We start from the raw sequence: 19,960 nt of genomic DNA, 5'->3' as shown, positions 1-19,960 counted from the left end.
TTAATGCAGATTTGGATTCAGATGCTTTTTTTTTTTTTTTTTAATTTTCTTCACTTTCTTTTATTCAAAAAATGGAAAATTATGTAACCGTGGTAGATCTTTGTATTCTCTTCTATGTCGTAAATGCAAATTGAAAATATGCTGATGGATTGTAGCCTTGTACATGTTTCTCAAATGGATCACCATGCAGAAAATATGTTTCTCTGCATTTTCCAACACTCAGACAACAATACCATTGATTGTTCAGTTTTTGACTACTATACTGTATATCTAATTAAGGGTTGGTTTTGTTAAGGCTTTTGTTCCATTGTAAGTCTATGCAGAAAGCTTCAGAGCAGCCAACAAAAGCTGCCCTACATACATAGTGCTGACTGAATGGGAAGACCATAAATTATGTTGAAAATCACTAGTATGCTGCATGAGAAGTGGGATTCCCCCAAGCGTAAATATCCGTGTCGCTGAGAAAACGAGGACGGATGTCTCTCATGGTGAAAATGTCTTTGAGACTCCTGCACACTGTCAGCATCACATGATGACTTCTGGAGCATGGTTACAATATATTAGAAATAGTTAAACTCTAGTGCAACTCTCATGCAAATTATATGATTACAATTAATAACAAAATGACAGATTAAATTAATAAATGACATAATAAATTAATCAATGACTATAAAATAAAATTTGTTGGTGGACTACAGAGATGGGAATCGTTTGCTTGTGACAGATACATGATTAGGAAACTGTTTGCCTCACATAACACAGATCCACTGACCCGTTAAATGAGGACAGAGGGATGTGGGGGCTTGAGGAGGGGATGTGAATGCGGGGATAAAGTAGGTAATTATGTTTAAGAACTCACAGCACAGTACAAAGAGTTTACAACTAATACGAAATAGATGGAAGAAGGGGTGGGGTCCTAACGAATACAATTTGGACAAATACAAAGGACAGATAAGAGCTTTTCTGTCAGAGGATATTCCTCTCTGTGTTTATCGGGAGAAAATCTGCATCAGCAAGTCAGATAGAAACTTTTAATTTAATTAGTGAAAAATGCCGGAGGAGGAAGAACGAGAGAAATTAGCCAAAGTCATCAGACAGTGGAACAACAACAGACTGGACTTGTTTGAAATAAGCCAACCTGATGAGGTGAGTTGCCTGCAGACATCAGACAGGGGTCATAAACCACAAAAGTTCTCAGTTGGGTTAACCTTTATTCTCTATATGACTTTAGATGAACTTGCCTTTCTAAAAACTTATCACCCACCCAAGAATAATTAACTACTGTAGTACTGCAGTTTAATATGAAGTACATTTGAGGTAAAGGGATGCTACTTGAGTATTTCGATTTTGTGACATTTTATACTTTCACTGCATTCATTTGGCTGGTATATAGAAGTTAATTAATATTTCCATGTCTTATTTAGTTATTCATGTTTTATCTGATACCTTATATATTCTATATTTCAATGGTTAAGTGTCCATGGGAATCTGGTCTCATTTGATGTTTTTCTTTGCTGATTATTGTAGCAAACTTAATAATGTATGTGTTGAACTGTTGATTGACCCAAACAAGTAATCTGAATATATCACCTTGGGCTGTGAGAAATTATGCAGGCATTTTCCACAACTTTGGCCAACCTTTTGTTGTAGACTTCAACTGACAGTGGATACAATGGAGTTGTAATTATGCAAAAAGACTGAGAATATACAACTGAGAATAGCAATAGAAATACTACAGAAATCAAAATACTACCACTCCGAACACTAGTATGATAGTTGTTAATAGTACTGATCAATTTGTAAATCATTGTTATAGCTTTACCCTTCCCTACCACTTTGATCTGAGTGACAGCTGATCTTGTTATGACCATATAACTTTACAGTGTCTGTCCTGGGAATTGGTGTGGTGAAGTTGTGGGTAGGAGCCATACACAAGGCTCTTAAAATGCTTATGTTGGCCCTGGAATTGAAACCTACATTACGTGTGGTTTATTCATTTTCCTCTTTCCCCTCCCTGTCTTTGGTGTTTTAATACACAGCAAAATAGAAAAATTGCATTTAGAGTCCCATTGGGTTCAGTCCCTAGTGAATATGCACGCACTTATCCAAGTTGAAGAGCCGATTGCATCACATGTTTCCTGTTAAGCTTGCTACGGACTGCATACCTGTTTAAATTCAGATTTAAAGCTCAATGAATGGTTGATTGTTGCAAGTGCAGTCAGAGACAGACTGTGAGCTATGAAATGTGCAATTCAATAGACTAGAATTTATGTATTCTACACAATATGGTTTCTACACTCAAAAACTAAAAACGTTCCTCCTTTTCTGGCAGAACTTGGAGTTTCATGGTGTGATGCGCTTCTACTTTGAGGATCATGTTGGAGGAAATGTGGCCACAAAGTGCCTGCGTGTTTGCAGCACCTCCTCAACTCACGAGGTTATCAAAACTCTTTCAGAGAAGTTCAGGCCTGATATGAAAATGCTGACCACTGATTATTCCCTTTACGAGATCCACAGCAATAAAGGTAATCACTCCACTCAGGTGATGCCAAGAGAAAGATGTGCATTTAGATTCTGATTTAGATTCTCAGCCTAGCTGCTTCTTTTCCTCTTTGGTGGGACACAGAATTAATAATTTATCATACTATATATTGTCAACAAGGACGTGACATTACTGTATTTTTTTTTAGTGTTGAAACAATAAGTTAAACCATCATGTAGTGGGTCAATCAGAAACAATTTTGATAATTAATTAATCATTTACGCTATTTTTTAAATCAAAATTTCCTGGTTTCAGCTTCTCCAATATGTCCAGCTTTACTGTCACTTTTCAACTAGACCAAACAATGAATTGATTAATTCTGGAGATTTTTAGTGATACTGAAAATAACTGCTAGTCCCTAATTTTTTAATTGAAAACAATTCATGAAACTTATAAAGTAGTGTGCCAAAACTAGCACACATATATCTGTTCAGTGTTTTTTGGTAAAGTTGGTGATATCGTAATAGTTCAGATGATTTAAGAATATGCTGTGACAATTCTTCTGTGTTTTGTATGTGGAATAAGAAGGCAAACTGAATCTGGATGAGAGGCCTTTGGTTGTACAATTAAACTGGACCACAGACAACAGAGAAGGACGTTTTGTGCTCAAGAAAGACAAAGAGAGTGTGGAGGTAACACTCAAACCATTAATCAAGTCCACAGTTTCACTCTTACATATAATCTCATATCTATTCTCTTTTCATGTGTGTTGATCAATAAAGGAAAGCTGTCACGAGGAGGAAAAAGGAGGCGTGATCCAAAACTTCAAGAGAACACTGTCAAGAAAAGACAAGAAGAAAGAGAAGAACAAAACTAAAGCAACTGACAAGGTTTCAGAGGAGGACAATGGGTAAAATGTTACATCGTTCACTATGAATTTTTGTTTTCCAGACTACTGGCTTCAGGCCTCCCTCACCATCAGAATAACATCCGCCCTTTAAACAAATATCCAGGTCAACTGAAAAGCCACTGAGCAACAACAGCATGTCTCACCATGAGACAAAAAAGCAACAGAGGCAGGGTGCCCCAGGTCAGTAATCTGCAAACTGTAGAAAAACAGAAATGATCATAAACAGCAGAGTCTAAGGAATACATTCATATTCTATAATACATGATCGTTTTTTTTTTTTAATTCCTCATACAACTCCTCTTTGCTAAAATACAGGAGAGAAGCACACAGGATGTCATCATGATTTTACTGATCAACCTGGATTACCAATTGAAATTAAATTCTGTGATAATGGTGAGTATGACACAAAGCATTATTTTCCAGTTTGATGCCTGTCAGTTGTAAGCTCACTCTCACGATGTCCTCCTGCCCCCTGCTGGTGTCTTTTACATTTCAGCTGAGGAAGCCTTCCTGTCTGCAGTCATAAATTACACCAACAGCTCCACAGTTCATTTCAAGCTCTCACCTGCATATGTCCTCTATGCTGTGGGACGCTTTGCTCTGCAACGCCATCACAGGCAAGGCTCTCCACTGTCCGGGCAGCCACACAATGTAATGTCGATTGCAAACAGAATGGTAGCCATGACGGGAAAGGTCATCCAGGCAAGTACAAGAAACCTCTAACTTTTGTTACACTTGCACAGAAATGACAGTTTATGAGCAAACTGAGAACATGAAGTCATGTCTGCCAGGTGTTCTGTGACTTAACATGACACTGCTGCTATATTTGTCTTGCAGAGGCAGCAGGCCATCGCGGGCGCTCTCGCCTTCTGGATGGCAAACTCCTCTGAGCTTCTAAACTTCATCAAGCATGACAAAGACCTCAGCCCACTCACACAGCAAAGTCAGTTTGATCTGTCCCACCTGGTGCACAAGGCTTACAGGTACAGACTACAGACGTGACCATAGAGATTCAGTGATTTTGAAACCAAACTGAAACTGCAGCACACTCAACAGAGCCTTCCACCACCCATCAAATGAGTCACTGTAACGTGTCAGCAAAAGCGCACTGGCGTAGCAAACCTGAACTTCCAAACCTCATCAGTATACACAAGCATTTCAGCACTGTTTCTTCAACATGCAATTTTTCTCTCCTCTTTGTAAGTAAATACTTTGTATAAACAATGAATTATCAGCCAATATTTCACTTATTGCAGATACATCAGTGTTGGCATAAATGGCAGAAGACATGCGAAAACACAACAGAACTTGCAATACAAACATGTTTTTGGGATATTTAGTCCTTATCAAAAGGTTTATCTTGTGTGTTTCCGTAAAATTAAAATGAATAGCATTACATAGCTTACTAGCTAAAAGCATTCAGACAGACAATGCTACACATAATGTACATTGTAAAGTTTTTGTTCATATATTCATGTTTAATTTCCGAATAGTTGCCTGCTACAGTGTCTACAGAATGAATTAAGGAAGCACTTGCCAACTTTCTTGATTGATCCTGAACAACATGGCCCATTGCCAGCTGGTATAGGTAAATGTTTGTTTATTTATAAATAACACAGCAATTTCTCACTACAAGTTCAAGACTATTGGAAGAGCTGTAATGCTGCAAAACATTTTGCCTCTTGTTCAAATGCTATAAACATTTGTCTGGCTTGTTGCAGAGATGGTGCTGAACACCTTGATGAACGCCATGTCTCTTTTACGCCGCTGTCGGGTCAACCCCGCCCTCACTATTCAGCTCTTCTCCCAACTCTTCCATTTCATCAGTGCCTGGCTCTTTAACCAGGTGATGAGCCCAGAGGCCAACACTCCAGGCCTGCGCTCCCACTACTGGGGAGCTGCTCTCCGCCAAAGGCTCATGGCCATTGAAGCCTGGGCAGAGAGACAGGGCCTGGAGCTGGCTGCAGACTGCCACCTAGGACACATTATCCAGGTTGGTCCCTCCCTGCACTACATGTCTGAATATTGGCAAAAAAGAAGTTTTACACTGGGCTTTTAGAAATGTGGAATCAATGTCAGACTCTGCCAGAAACTCAGCAAAACATGTTTTTTTCAAGATGTATTACATGAACTTCTTAGCAAGATAACATATTTCTGAACTTGTTTATACTTTGCAGTTTTTACCTCAGGTTTTAATTATGTGTCAGAGGACATATTTCATTCAGTGCGAGCTGTTAAAATAGCATTGCCTGGCTGTTTCTAGGCAACCATGCTCCTGACCATGAATAAGTACTCAATGAAAGATGCGAAGGACATCCAGAATACCTGTTTCAAGCTGAACTCACTGCAGCTGCAGACGTTGCTAGCTGGCTACCTTTATGCAAGCAATGAGCCTCACATCCCCCCTGTGAGTACTTTTTGTGTGTTCTGCAACCTCCTCTCACGCTTGTGTTGCTTCCCCTGTTTGAAACTATAACTATGACGCTGTTTTCTGGGACAAATCCATTTTTGAGGAATAAGCTGTATAAATGCAAGCACTGTAATGAATGAGAGCTCAGGTCAGAGCTTTTTTAAGAGAGTATGTACTGTACAGAGTCGATATTTGGGGTATTTAGTGTTCTGCAGCTCTATATAGCAGTAGCCTCAACCACAAAACAGGAGCTCGGCAGTATAAATTTCATAATATGAATAATTAACAATGATGAATATGATAATGAATAATACATGCAGAATATAGTAAAGCGAGCTGTCACATCACCCCAATGCTTTTGAAAGAAATATTTCTCTAATAGTTTTCTGTATATGAGGTGTGGGAAATAAAATGTGAATGTGACCACCTATCCCATGTGTCAAAAGCCATGCCACGTTCCCCATTAAGCCAATATAACAGAGGCATAATTTAGTGAATGGGCTGTGTACAAGACAACACCCACATACAATACTGCCTCTTGTAGATTCTGGGTTTACCATCCAAAACAACTGCATCAATCTCGTAGGAAATATGCAACAAACCCAACTAAGCCCCTCACAGTTAGACAACATCTGAATTCATATTTGACCACCATTATGAATGCAAATGCAAACATCACCCCCAGTGTGTGCCTCTCATGGAGCTGCATTTGAGCCTCTAATTAAGCTCTCAATTGCAATATTTTTATTCTTCTTATATTTTCATGCACAATAATACATTAGTATTTTTCTTGTGTTGCACAAATCGAGCAAGGAGATGGGGATTTCATTCATTCCAATTTTTGTTTGGGTTAGGAGAGGTTAGGTTAACAAACAAATAATAATAAATAATAACAAGTAAACATAAAAACAATTTTCATGTTATTTGATGGTATAATGTTATTTGGGAGAAAAACAGTGGTTTTGTTTTGACGTGCTGTTTTTTTTTTTTTTTTTTTTTAAACATTGGTTAGCACTGTGACTTGCATGTAGCCTTAATGCTAAAGATAATACCAATATGTAAAAGGTACACCTTTGGCTAGTGTCAAACAACAACCAAACAAAAGAAAAATTCTCAGCCATGACATGAAATCAAGTTACATCGATATCAATGCAAATACTGCATGTAAGTAGTTAGGCTAGTTAAATGACAGCCGCATAAAAGCACACCAGCAAGGCCCAACAGAAATGAAATTATCAACCATATGACAGCAGGCAAGTCCTAGCTAGCAGCCGTTGGCAGCCTCATAAAACAAGCTTAGCCAAACACACAAACACCAAGCAAACATAGCAAAAAACATCAACTCACATTAAAATATGTTGGTTGCAAATACTTAGCTTGCTGAAGTAAACTGAGAGCGGTGGTCACAGGCTGGCGACAGCAGGTCAGGACACTTTGGACAACTCCGAATCAACGCAAACATTTGTGACATTTGGAGTAGCTCACCAACGGCTAACGCAAAGCGTCGCGAGCAGCGGCAGCAGTAGTGGGCGGGGCAAAGTCCATTTAAATTTCCCGCCTTCCCCGAAAAGGCTGCGTTAAATACTGCGTCACCCGCGGATGGATATCAATCTTGTAGTCCCTATCTCGCAGGCTTTTTTGTAACATTACAGTAAAACTGATCGTCCAGCAGGTACAACTTTAACTATCTCAACACATTGATATAACAATGGGATGTTTATATAAACTTCTGGGAGAACTGCTTCAACTTCCGTTACCTAGATGATAACTACTACTACAACTGCAGCAGCTCCTGCCAGTGCTGGAATCTCACGAGGTACATTGTAGTATACTTACGTACAAATTTAAGGTAGACTCAGGATTCAGTACTTTAGAGCAATAACTCAACATCACTGATTGGATTTAGTTGTCTCACTTCATAAAACCACATTCATAAAGCACATGAAATTTTAATTACATACAAATTTGTACTTGTACAGTCCTGAAGTAAAAGTCCCTGCTTACTCTCCATCACTCTCCTGTTAGAGCAGTTTCTACTGAATATACGTATATTACTTTGATGTTGTACTCTTCTCCCTCGCCAGGGAGGTCGGTGGTCAAGGTCATCTGCAGGAGGGTCTTCAGTATTTTGCTCAGGGTCACAGCAGGCAGATTGGATGTCCCTTCCCTGAAGCCTTGTCACAGAATGACAAATGCCAATCTATATACTAGAACGACCTTTTCCTGAAATGTTTCCGCTGTCTGATCCGCTTGTCATCCTCGCTGCAGGATTTGATCGATGTTGTAGTGATGGCTGCGGAGGCCTGTGCAGACAACCTGATTCGGAGCGAAGGACGGGACATCCAGCTGGAGGAGAGCCTCGACCTCCACCTGCCCTTCCTGCTGCCGGAGGGAGGATACTCCTGCGACTCTGTGAGAGGAATCCCTCCAGGGTTTGGGGAATTTTTAGAGCCAATCTGCCGAAAAGGTAGAGGATATCTGCAAAAAGTCAAAATGTGAAATAAAATAATGTGATGTGCGGTATCTAAGACAAGCACACCCTTTGTTTTTGTTTGATATTTATGTTGAATGACGTCCTTCTCTTCCAGGTCTCTGCTCTTTAACATCCCAGCCGAACTCCAAAGGTGACTGGACCGTGTTCTTCAGTAAACCAACTTCTTCTGCAGAGAACACAGACTTGGTAAGAAAAACCACAGAACCTGTGTTCTGCTGTTCTGGATGTGTTGAAATATAATTCAATTTTAACATCAAATAAAGCATTTCTGGGCATATATTTAATTTCTATTTTCTTCAATAGGCAGCAAAGAGAGAGCCAGAGATTGTGACTATCAGACTGAACAAACCCCTGAACAGTGGGATGGGGGTCAGCATTGTGGCTGCCAAGGTGCCTCGGTTCTGCCACAATGTTTTTTCCTAATTCTGATGTGTTCACTAACTGGAACTGTTCAAACATGAAATATATCTGCTTAACGTCTCAACTAATTAACATCCTGCCTCTTACTTTGCCACAGGCAGCAGGGCGAGGTAACCTTGGGATTTATATCAAATCTATTGTCAAGGGAGGCCCAGCTGAAATGGTGAGATCTAACACGTTTCTGATTCAGCTGAACTCGAGATGTGACACGTCAAGAGTCGTTTGAAAGGAATTAGACAAGAAAATACTGAAATAATGGACAAAATGTCTCCTGACTCTACTTTGTGCAGAATGGCGGGTTAACAGCTGGGGACCAGCTGCTGAGCGTGGATGGTCAAAGCCTGGTTGGCCTCAGCCAAGAAAGGTAGCTGCATAACAGCCTGTTACACAATCGGCTGGAAAAGGGTTATGTGTTTAGTCATGCTGGCAGCGTGGCTCTCGGAGTGGCACTGACAGTCTTTTGGTCAGTTGTTCCACCGCTTTTGTCCAGACTGAAATACCTCAACACCTCCTGAATGGATTGCCATTATTTTTTTTTATTATTATCATTTTTAATATATATTCATTGCCCCCAGAGGATGATGCTTAATAGCTTCCAGGACTTTCCCTCTCGCGCTTCAATGAGCTTCTGATTTGTGGCTCTGCGTGCAATGTCTCAGTGAATTGCCGTGAAATTTGGTGCATACATTTATGTTCCCTGCCGGTTGTTTGCAGTCACGTGACGGTAAATTCAGACAGAGGGCAGGAAATGAAAACCGCAACGGAGTAGATGGAGGAAAGTTCTCATTGGGCTACTTTACATTAAATTACGAGAGAAAGGTATAAACAGAGAAGCAGAACATGTGTTGGATGTGAATCTTACGTTATGCAGAGGAGCGACTTGTTTTAGCTCTTGTTCCAGATAACGTCATGAAATTAAGGTCATGACGGTCATCGACAACAGTTTGGTAGGACATACACGTCCAAATACTGAACGTACAATGGAAAACATTTTCCTCCAGTTAATGTCATGGAGATTCTCAGACAGCCGACAAGTGATATCAGTAAAATCTTTACTTTAAGGCCTCATGCAGCCTGAAAGAGATGTGTGTTTTACTCTGAGATCACCTTGACCTTATTAATCTCATATTGATTTAGGGCAGCAGCTATCATGATGCAAACTGGCCCCGTTGTGACCTTAAAGGTTGCAAAGTTTGGAGCGAGCTACCACGGCCTGGGGGCTCTGCTGAGTGAACCAGCCTCAGAGCGGATTACAGGTAAACACGGACTAAGTTAAAGCATGTTGTTGTTTTTTCACTTTCTGCTCTCCAGGGCCTCATTACCTTTTCTTGCTTCACAAGGCGAGAAAAGCCGCGCTGATCCAAACGGTAAAGCGCTCATGCTGTACAGTGTTGTGGATCCTGGTCCCTCAGAACAGTTCCACAGAAGCAGCAAGAGGAAGAAAGACCAGATAATGCAGAGAGACAGGCAATTTTACCGCTCCAACCCCAACATGACCAGTGGGTGCACTCCTGTTTTGATCACTTACCGCTGCTGGGCACTTACAGTAATGCCTTAATGTGAAATATGTTTAATGCTTGAGGGCCAGGCCTAAGAATAACTGCATTTATTTTCTCTGTATTTCAGCAGATTTTGGGCCTGAGGATGGAGATGAACCTGCTGACCCTGTTCTGAGAGGGAACAACATGGCTGCTGTCTCCAGCATCAACCTTTGTGCTGATGTGAGGTTTCTCGTCTAATTCTTTGTAACATTTGTAAAATGTTCAGCTGCTGTGAAGAACAGCGTCAGCTAAAAACCCAAAGTGGAAGGAAATGCTGTATATTTACAAGAATGAACAGTTTTTAACTGAATTTATGTCACAAAATTACCTTTTTTGTTTACTTTTTTTTGTATTTAGACTTTTCACAGGGAATACTTGACACTACCGATCCCCAAATCCCAAGACAAGAACCTGTGTGAATCCAGTCGACCACAGCAAACATTCACAGTGTCTTTGAGGCCTTTAGATGGACAGAGCTCCAGTAAGAAGACCTTAATGGTAAGTCTTCGTTACATGCTAGAGAGTCTTAATGTCTCTGGTTCATCATATTTAGTAAATACTCATTACTCAATACTCAACAGAGGCCACATATTGTTCACAGTGCTGGGTCTTCACTGTCACGTGACAGCCCCTCAGATTTATCTTGTGACCTTTTGGAGGGGCCTGACCCTTCAGTTGGGAACCACAGGATCAAACTATCAAACTGTAGTAAAACTACTTTTGATACTTTAAGTACATTTTGCTGATAATGTTTAATCTTAGCAAGATTTGAAGTACCAGACTTTTACTTTTGCATCGTTATGCTGCTATTTTACTTAAGTAGAAGAAATACAGGCGGGTAACAGACAAAAATCTCTGTATTTGCCCCTCTAGCGCCAAGCTCTGTCACAGGAGAACTTGTGCATGGACAGTGGACGCCCCCTGCTGGACAGAAGGCAGAATTTCTGGGAGCAGAAGGACCAGTATGCAAGGCAAACCATGAGCCACTACTCATCTTTCCCAATTCGCTCAAGCGTTTCTACTCATGACATCCTCTCAGATAACTGTTCTGCAAAGCAACCGCAGAGAAGCCGTACGAGTAGCGCCGGCATGTGGAGAACTCCTTTTTCACAACATCCAACACCTACACCTTCGATCCAGCCAATACGCATCGACATCCCTGTCACCAGGGGAATGAACACACACACAAGTCCTCCACTCACCACCTTCCAGAGTTCATCTTTGCTGGCGGTGAAGAGAAGTGGAGTAGATGAAAATAAACAGAGTTCTCAAAACCAGGTTAATCATATTTATGCATGTCCTATTACTGCAACCAAGAAGCTCCCTCCACCCTCACGTCCATCACAGCAGCGTAGATCCAACACACACAGGGACCAAGACACAAAATCCCAAGTTAGCATCGCCCCAACGAAACATGTGTCCTTCCAAGAACCTCTAACTCAGCAGAAGCATGGCTCAGCTCCTACAAAGCAAAAAGACCCTCAGGAGCTAGGTGATCCGTGGAGGAGGGAGGCCCAGGAGAAGCTGGAGAAGCAGCAGAGGCTTCATGTGGTGGAGCTCCTAGAGCAGGAGGTGCAGAAGCTCCAGGCCAAAGCGAAGCGCACGGTGGAGGAGAGCGACCGGCTTCGCAAACTCAGCCTGGAGTGGCAGTTTCAGAAGAGGCTGCAGGAGATTCAGCAGAGAGGAGAGGATGAGGATGATGAGGAGGAGGAGGATCTGGACATGATGCTGATGATACAGCAGCTGGAGAAAAGAACACAGGTGAGGTGTGACACAGGCGGAAGGTAAAGGCAAGATACACCTTAAAATACTGTAGAAAAAGAATGCAAGGAAATCTTGATGTTGCCAAATGGCATTCTGGGAAATGTAGTAAATAACTAACTCAAGAAAATTAAGTGGGTTAAGGGAAAGTGAGTAAAACAAAAGTACACGATCACATACTAATGATGAACAGGGATTTTTTCTTTAACATTTCTACCAAATGCTGTATAGAAGAACCATTAATTATCTGATTATAGGATATCGTGACTCTACCTGTAACACAGGATAAAACATGTTTATAATGTCTTTGGACAGTGATATGTTTCAGATCATAGGTTACCCTAAAACACTGTCTATGCATTATTACTCCATGATTGTGGTATTTTATGACTTAATATAGTTGTTTCAGCTTGCTCTTGAACACTTTATAAGGCCAGTTGCATGACAATACTGAACAACAAAGGAATATTTCTGCCATCTACAGACATTTGAGTAGTAAAACTGATGTTTAAATGCTAAAATAACCTCTAATAATTGATTTTTTTTCTTAACTTCAGAACAGGAGAAGCTCTGCTGGGAACATTAACACCGAAGTGAAGGAGTTGGAAAAGCAGAAGGAAGACAAAGCAAAAACAGGTAACAGACCACAAGTACTAGAATTTCATTTCAGCAGTTTCATTTATTCAAGACGCTGTACTCATCAGACATCTTGCTTTATTGCACATAACAACATTTCAAATATTTTTGGCAGATCAGCGATCAAGTGGATCGAGTCAAGACATGTGAGTTCCAACTTTTCTGGCTGTTGAAAAAAAGAAATTCAATCAAATATAACAATCAGCAACTTTTGCAGCATTTGCACTCATGATGACTTAATGACACTGAACGGTCAGAAACATACTATCACTTTGATAGTACATTGCACTTTTTAAAACAGTAAGATATCAATTAAATTCTTCCAAATACTCTAAATGTTTAAAATAATCAATCTGCGGACCACACTCCCAAACACATAAATCTATTTTAACTACTGCTTACTTTGTGTTTCCACATAAATACATTTGAATATTCCTGATAATATCATCGTTCGTTTACAGAAAACAGGGGGAGAAAATCAAGAGAGCGGCGGCTCCTGAAAAGCTCACATTCAAGGAACGTCAGCGTCTCTTTTCCCTGGCATCCAGTGCTTGAATGAAAGTTTAAACCTCATGAACAGAAACCTCAGAGGGTGAAGTATCTATATAATCTATGTAAACAAAAAGAACAACATTACCTTGTACAGTACCCTGTAAAAAGTATGTGTATGTCTTTACAGTAGCAATGTCTGCTTTAGAGAAATGCTCCTCTGGAATACTTTTGCTTATATTGAGTTCAGGATTGTTGTTCAGAACAACTTCTCATCACCCATTTCAATATTCCTTTTTTCATTGTTTCCCAATGCAAGATAATAAAGTACTTAGCAACACAATCAAGGCACATCTTCCACTTATTTTATGATTAGAACCTATGAAGATATTTGCTACATCCCGTGTTATGTTAAGCTACTTTGTGCGCTGGTAAAACTGCACGACAGCTTTCTCTTGTTCGCGAGTTTCGATCGAGCCTCGTCGTAGTCTGCGGATCTCCTTGATGGCGTCGATCGCGGACATCTTCCTCATCTTCACCAGGTAGCAGGCCAGCATGGTCCCTGTTCTCCCATGACCGTGCATGCAGTGAACTGCCATGCCCTGAGGGGGAAGAGTACAATATGTTCTTTGTTCAGTCTTCTGGAATACAGCATACATCCTGCATTAGTTACTGTTATGAGATAGGAATTTGCATATTGTTTTTGCAAGCAGGTAAGCTCGCAACCACCTCTGCAAACACCACTGAACAAAACCAGGAATACTGACTGTGTCTGAGTACTGGAGGAAGAATATCAGATACTACGAGTAACAGACTAAGTTTTATTAAAACCCGCTCACAGCCTTTGTCAGACTTAAAAAAATGAGTGCTTGAAATGTAATCCTATACACTGACAACACCTTTCTTCCCTCTTTTGCTTTTTGATTCATGTACACTGGAGGAGCTGCAAGGTTGTGAAAGACCATTTTTCCTTTACACTCTTGCAAGAGTTTAACCAAAATCAAGTAATCTTGATGCCAAATATATTAAATTACAGTATTTGTGACTTGTGAGCCTACATACAATACCAGACTCAACCCCTGGAGGGCCTTGAAAGTACTTTATAAGCATGACCGTAAATCAAGCACAGTCTAACAAGTATCTGAGCTCTCTTACCTCCCCCTTGGAGTTGGCCTCTTCCACGATGGAGAGGAATGTGTCAATCTGACTTTGTGAAGGAGGACAGAAGTCCACAACCTTGATGTGGTGCAGATGTAACTCTGGGCACGAGTCATAGTAAGGTGGTTTTCGCTCACACAGGCAAACAAGGTGTTGGATGCCGTTGTCCAGCAGGAATTGGTATTCAGATGCCATCTTGGGCAGTGCCAGAGCAGCCACTTTGCCTGGTTTGATCCAGGAGAAATTGTCTGGAGAAGTGGAGGCCATGCTTGTCAAACTGAGAGGAGGGACAAAGACCAAGTCAGATCAAGCCAGTTTATAAAACATATATATATGTATATAGATGTTGAGGCAATGTGTGTATGTATTGTATATATTGTAAATTACAATAGGGTATATTATACTTTGTCTTCCTGCTGTAACATGTGAATTGCCCCCATTGTGGGATTAATAAAGTCTATCTTATCTTATCTTATCTTATCTTATCTTAATGTGACTGCAGGACCTAAGGACAGGCAGTAAATCTGTGACTACAACTTCAACATAGTCTCACTTAAAGAAGGACGGGGAGATATATTAGGCAGGTAGTTAAAATGAGACAATTCACTACTCGTGCCAGCTGTAACATGAGACGCAATGAGAGGCTACACAGAATGAAGTCACAGGCTTAACTGTCAAGTTATCTACTGGCTGTTTGCTGCAGGAGTCACAAAGAAGTACCGAACTCACAAAAGAAACGACAGTACTGGATACGGTTCAAAACATGTGGCAGTTGACAAAGGTTGGATTACGTCACTTCTTTTTGCGGTAGACTAATGTTCCACGACCAGCCGACGTTGTTAGCATAACATTAGCTAACCCTATCATTAACTTTACCACAAAAACTTCGATTTTGTGCTTTGCCGCTCCTTTGTCTATGCCGAAATCCCTTCTTTGCATTAGCCTTCGTTTCGTGCGTACTATCTACATTTCTGATAATGAACACTTGACGGCCGACAACTGAATCCTGCCAGATAATTACAACAACTTACCGCTAATAACGCTTCACTACAGTCAAACAAGCCACCCCACAATGCAGCGCGGCTCCATTTCCCTTTGATCCGATTACACTGTGGTTGCGCAATGTTGCCGCGAGGCAACGAACAAAGCTATAAACATATACATAAAAACATAAGTGTTTAAACAACCAATTAGAGACTAAACTTCTGTGCATTGTCTGGCGCATGTTAAATAGCTTTTTTATTTTATCACCTGGCACGGTGAAGGGATTGCTCCGCTCACTCAGCCCCCAAAAATTACGGCAGCATTGGTGGACTTCCGGTTTTCAAAATAAAGGCTTCAAGAAAGATAAATAAATCAAATGATATGTATTCATTTCAAATAATATCATTTCTCATGTTTGTAAGGTCATTTATTATGTTTCACAATACCCCCTGCTAAATCATGTGAAAATATTTGACTTTGAATTTGAATTATTAAAAACAAAAGTACTGTACCTCATTTATTATGGTTTTGTTTTCAAATAGCACAATGGGATTTGATCCCAGAGACTCCATTCCACTTCTCCTAAGTTTCTTAGGTCAGTATTCATCTTTCACAAGCATTATCCATCCATCCATTATCTATACCGCCTATCCCTTTCGGGGTTGCGGGGGGCTGGAGCCTATCCCAGCTACAATGGGCGAGAGGCGGGGTACACCCTGAACCGGTCGCCAGCCGATTGCAGGGCCACATGCAAAGACAGACAAACATTCACACTCACTCACCTACGGACAATTTAGAGTCATCAATTAACCTAATGAGCATGTTTTTGGTCTGTGGGAGGAAGCCGGAGTACCCGGAGAGAACCCACGCATGCACGGGAAGAACATGCAAACTTCACACAGAAAGGCCCCGCCTGACCCGGGGATCGAACCGGCAACCTTCTTGCTGTGAGGCACCCGCACTACCTGCTGCGCCACCGTGCAGCCCCACAAGCATTATCTCCAAGAAAATCATGTGAAGAAAATTATTAAAGACAAAAGTATCTACTGTAACTCATTTATTACTTAATCCTGGTTTTATATTTAAATAGCTCTATGGGAATTGATCCCAGAGACTCCATTCCACTTCTCCTAAGTTTCTTAGGTCAGTATTCATCTTTCACAAGCATTATCTCCAAGAAAATCATGTGAAGAAAATTATTAAAGACAAAAGTATCTACTGTTACTCATTTATTACTTAATCCTGGTTTTATATTTAAATAGCTCCATGGGATTTGAACCCAGAGACTCCATGCCAATACTCCTGTGTTTCTTTGGTCAGTATTCATCTTTCACAAGCATTACATCCCAGAATATCACATGAAACACTGGTTAAAAACACAAGTATCTACTGTACATTGTGCATTGCCATATTTTGGTTTTATTTTGAAATAGCTCCATGGGATTTGAACCCAGAGACTCCATTCCACTTCTCTTGTGTTCCTTAGGTCACTGTTCATCTTTCACAAGCATTACATCCCAGAAAATCATGTGAAAAAAACTTATTAAACATGCAGGTATCTACTGTATCTCATTTATCGCTAATTACTGGTTTTATTTTGAAATAGCTCCATGGGATTTGATCCCATAGACTCCATTCCACTTCTCCTGTGTTTCTTAGGTCAGTATTCATCTTTCACAAGCATCATCATCTCCAAGATAATCATGTGAAAAAAACATCTTAAAAACACAATTAGCAACTGTACCTTGTTTTTTACTTATCCTTGCTTTTATTTTGAGTTACCTTTTTGGGATTTTAACACACATATTGTTACACATCTCATTTTTTCTTAAGGTCAGTTTGTGTGTTTCACAACAAGTATTTATTTTCTATATTTTAATTTTAAAGTTAGTTAGCTTTTTTAAGTTATTAAAAATGTATTTCCAGAAACATGTGTTTCTAATCTTTGAGCATGTTTTTGCTTTATTATAAAAACCTTTTTTCAAAAAAAAAATCTGGTAACATTACCACAACGATGAGAATTTGCGACAGTTTTCTTCCCTACATCAACTTCATGGTTTGCGCGGTATGCAAATTAAGTCAAACAGAGGCAGACGCGGACAACGGATTCATGTTGTCGTCTTTTTTGTGACACATTACCAACTAACATTCCAGACTGAGACAGTACTCCTACTGTCAACTTTCGAGTGCAATAGTGACTTGGATTAATCGACCAGGTGCTCACCTTTCCATAACTAAGACAAGTTCCATATATTTTATTTTATTTCAAAATAAAACCAATAATTGGTAATAAATGAGGTACAGAATATACTTGAGTTTTTATTAATTTTTTACATGATTTTTTTTTGGAGATGATGCTTGTGAAAGATGAACAGTGACCTAAGAAACACAGGAGAAGTGGAATGGAGTCTCTGGGATCAAATCCCATGGAGCTATTTCAAAATAAAACCAGGAATTAGCGATAAATGAGATACAGTAGATACCTGTACGTCTAATAACTTTTTAAACAAATTTTCTTGGAGATGATGATGCTTGTGAAAGATGAACAGTGACCTAAGAAACACAGGTGAAGTGGAATGGAGTCTCTGGGATCAAATCCCATAGAGCTATTTCAAAATAAAACCAATAATTGGTAATAAGTGAGGTACAGTAGTGTTTTCAACAAGTGTTTTTACATTCATTTCTGGGAGATAATGCTTGTGAAAGATGAACAGCGACCTAAGGAACACAGGAGAAGTGGAATGGAGTCTCTGGGTTCAAATCCCATGGAGCTATTACAAAATAAAACCAATAATTGGTAATAAGTGAGGTACAGAACATGCTTGAGTTTTTATTAATTTTTTTACATGATTTTTTTTGGAGATGATGCTTGTGAAAGATGTACAGTGACCTAAGAAAAACATGAGAAGTGGAATGGGGTTTCTGGGATCAAATCCCATGGAGCTATTTCAAAATAAAACCAGGAATTAGCGATAAATGAGATACAGTAGATAGCTGCATGTTTAATACGTTTTTTTCCACATGATTTTCTGGGAGATAATGCTTGTGAAAGATGAACAGTGACCCAAGGAACACATGAGAAGTGGAATGGAGTCTCTGGGTTCAAATCTCATGGAGCTATTTCAAAATAAAACCAATAATTGGTAATAAGTGAGGTACAGAACATACTTGTGTTTTCAACAAGTGTTTTTACATTCATTTCTGGGAGATAATGCTTGTGAAAGATGAACAGTGACCTAAGAAACACAGGAGAAGTGGAATGGAGTCTCTGGGATCAAATCCCATGGAGCTATTTCAAAATAAAACCAGTAAACATTAATAAATGAGGTACAGTACAGTAGAGTTTTTAATTTTTTTTTTTTTTTTTTTTTTTTTACATGATTTTCTTGGAGATAATGCTTGTGAAAGATGAATACTGACCTTGCAAGCTGAGGAAAAGTGGAATGGCGTCTCTGGGATCAAATCCCAGAAAAAGCTGGCTTGACGGGAGTAATTTGCTGACGGTCGCTAAGCTCCACGGCAGCAGCGAGGTATTCAGAAGGACATTCAGCGCTATTCCTTAGAGTTTTCGCAACACTCACTGAGCTTGGAGGGTTGATGACACCTGTGAAATGTCTGGCTTACTTATATCTACAAAATGATACCAACCTGGATGAAATCGGTGCAGTTTCCAAAACGCTATTAACGCTCAAACAGAAAAAAACGAGCGAATGTCGAATGTGAAACCAATTTCATTTCGGTTCACGGGCGACAGACCACACAGGCCGTTTCAGCCCTTTAATCCCCTGACCACAGACACGTCAGTGTTTTTTTTTTATACAATAACAAAAAAATTAAATAAAAATAAAATAGTATACGTATATAAGGCCGGTGTGAGGTCTAAAAGGGCAGCTTGATGCCTGAGGGCAACAGCATGTCATAAATCATCACAAACATAACATGACCTATATGCTAGCTCCCTCGGTTTGTAACGGTTGCTAATGCCATTCTAACGTGATCTGCAAACTTAAGTGAAGCCATACAAATACTCAGTCTCTCTACTACTAACGATACAATTACTTACAGTCTTGCTTTGAGCAGAATGGACGCCCCGCGAATTGTGAAGTTTGTGCTGTGCCGCAAGTCGTCCAACTACCGACGACGTTCCCTGCTAGCAGAGAACTGAGACCATCCTAAGTTACTCATAGAAAGTAAGTTACACACGATAACACTATATATACTCTACATATGCGACGCCCCTCCTGTCACGAGAGAGGGGGGGCAGCTGACACCGTGACACTAATAACGGCTGCTGTTGTGAAGCGACTGCCCGCTAAGCCCCGCCCTCCATAGGTAAGGTCGTTAACCTGTCAAAATCTCCATCTTTATGGCTTTATGGCGATGACAAAGTGTGTTTACCTTCTACAATCGCAGTATTTTCTGAAACACTTGGGGTGAATCCCATTTCTCTTTTCTACCCCTACCCCTTAGCCCTACCCCTTGTCCCTTGCCCCTTGAAACGGAGTGCCAAGGGGTAGGGCCGAAAGTCAACCCCTCCGAATTGGGACACCCCTTCGACAATCGCGTACGTCATCAGTAGTCGCCGCTGCCTCTTACGTAGGCAGATGCGACAAGCTAATGCTACCGTCACATTCGATTTGTGTATGACATTCCTGCATGTTGTATCCCACAACGC

General features: G+C 40.3%; 2 protein-coding genes across 4 annotated transcripts; one reads left to right on the top strand and one right to left on the bottom strand.

Moving 5' to 3' along the window:
* Positions 1-985: 985 nt before the first annotated feature.
* Positions 986-12,804, top strand: LOC139341874 (afadin). The gene is made up of 23 exons (XM_070978582.1): positions 986-1,146; positions 2,333-2,525; positions 3,068-3,174; positions 3,265-3,392; positions 3,496-3,572; positions 3,708-3,785; positions 3,889-4,106; positions 4,221-4,375; positions 4,886-4,980; positions 5,114-5,385; positions 5,656-5,799; positions 8,071-8,269; positions 8,391-8,482; positions 8,600-8,686; positions 8,814-8,879; positions 9,007-9,080; positions 9,854-9,987; positions 10,090-10,215; positions 10,343-10,437; positions 10,615-10,755; positions 11,131-12,018; positions 12,576-12,654; positions 12,770-12,804. Exons 1-23 carry the CDS (start codon positions 1,051-1,053, stop codon positions 12,802-12,804), a joined length of 3,579 nt encoding a protein of 1,192 aa, XP_070834683.1. The 5' UTR covers positions 986-1,050.
* dusp23b (dual specificity phosphatase 23b) lies at positions 12,657-19,619 on the bottom strand. 3 transcript variants are annotated; one of them, XM_070978509.1, is made up of 3 exons: positions 15,553-15,626; positions 14,299-14,578; positions 12,657-13,745 (listed from the first exon to the last, which is right to left on the bottom strand). In XM_070978509.1, exons 2-3 carry the CDS (start codon positions 14,566-14,568, stop codon positions 13,560-13,562), a joined length of 456 nt encoding a protein of 151 aa, XP_070834610.1. In that variant the 5' UTR covers positions 14,569-14,578; positions 15,553-15,626; the 3' UTR covers positions 12,657-13,559. The 3 variants fall into 3 exon arrangements, with proteins under 3 accessions (XP_070834610.1, XP_070834611.1, XP_070834609.1); XM_070978510.1 differs by lacking the exon at positions 15,553-15,626 and adding an exon at positions 15,031-15,365; XM_070978508.1 differs by lacking the exon at positions 15,553-15,626 and adding an exon at positions 19,349-19,619 and having other exon boundaries at positions 12,659-13,745.
* Positions 19,620-19,960: the final 341 nt, after the last annotated feature.

The sequence above is a fragment of the Chaetodon trifascialis genome, chromosome 14 (assembly GCF_039877785.1).
Source record: "Chaetodon trifascialis isolate fChaTrf1 chromosome 14, fChaTrf1.hap1, whole genome shotgun sequence".
In the NCBI taxonomy this organism is placed as follows: Eukaryota; Metazoa; Chordata; class Actinopteri; order Chaetodontiformes; family Chaetodontidae; genus Chaetodon; species Chaetodon trifascialis.
This window is presented reverse-complemented; position numbering and strand designations above follow the sequence as displayed.

Excerpts from the sequence above, each read along its gene's own strand:
- LOC139341874 (XM_070978582.1), top strand. The coding sequence starts at position 1,051 with ATGCCGGAGGAGGAAGAACGAGAGAAATTAGCCAAAGTCATCAGACAG. Across the intron at positions 3,393-3,495 it reads GTTTCAGAGGAGGACAATGG|GTCAACTGAAAAGCCACTGA; the intron begins GTAAAATGTTAC and ends ACAAATATCCAG. Across the intron at positions 12,019-12,575 it reads AGCTGGAGAAAAGAACACAG|AACAGGAGAAGCTCTGCTGG; the intron begins GTGAGGTGTGAC and ends TCTTAACTTCAG.
- dusp23b (XM_070978508.1), bottom strand. The coding sequence starts at position 14,568 with ATGGCCTCCACTTCTCCAGACAATTTCTCCTGGATCAAACCAGGCAAA. Across the intron at positions 13,746-14,298 it reads AGGCCAACTCCAAGGGGGAG|GGCATGGCAGTTCACTGCAT; the intron begins GTAAGAGAGCTC and ends CTTCCCCCTCAG.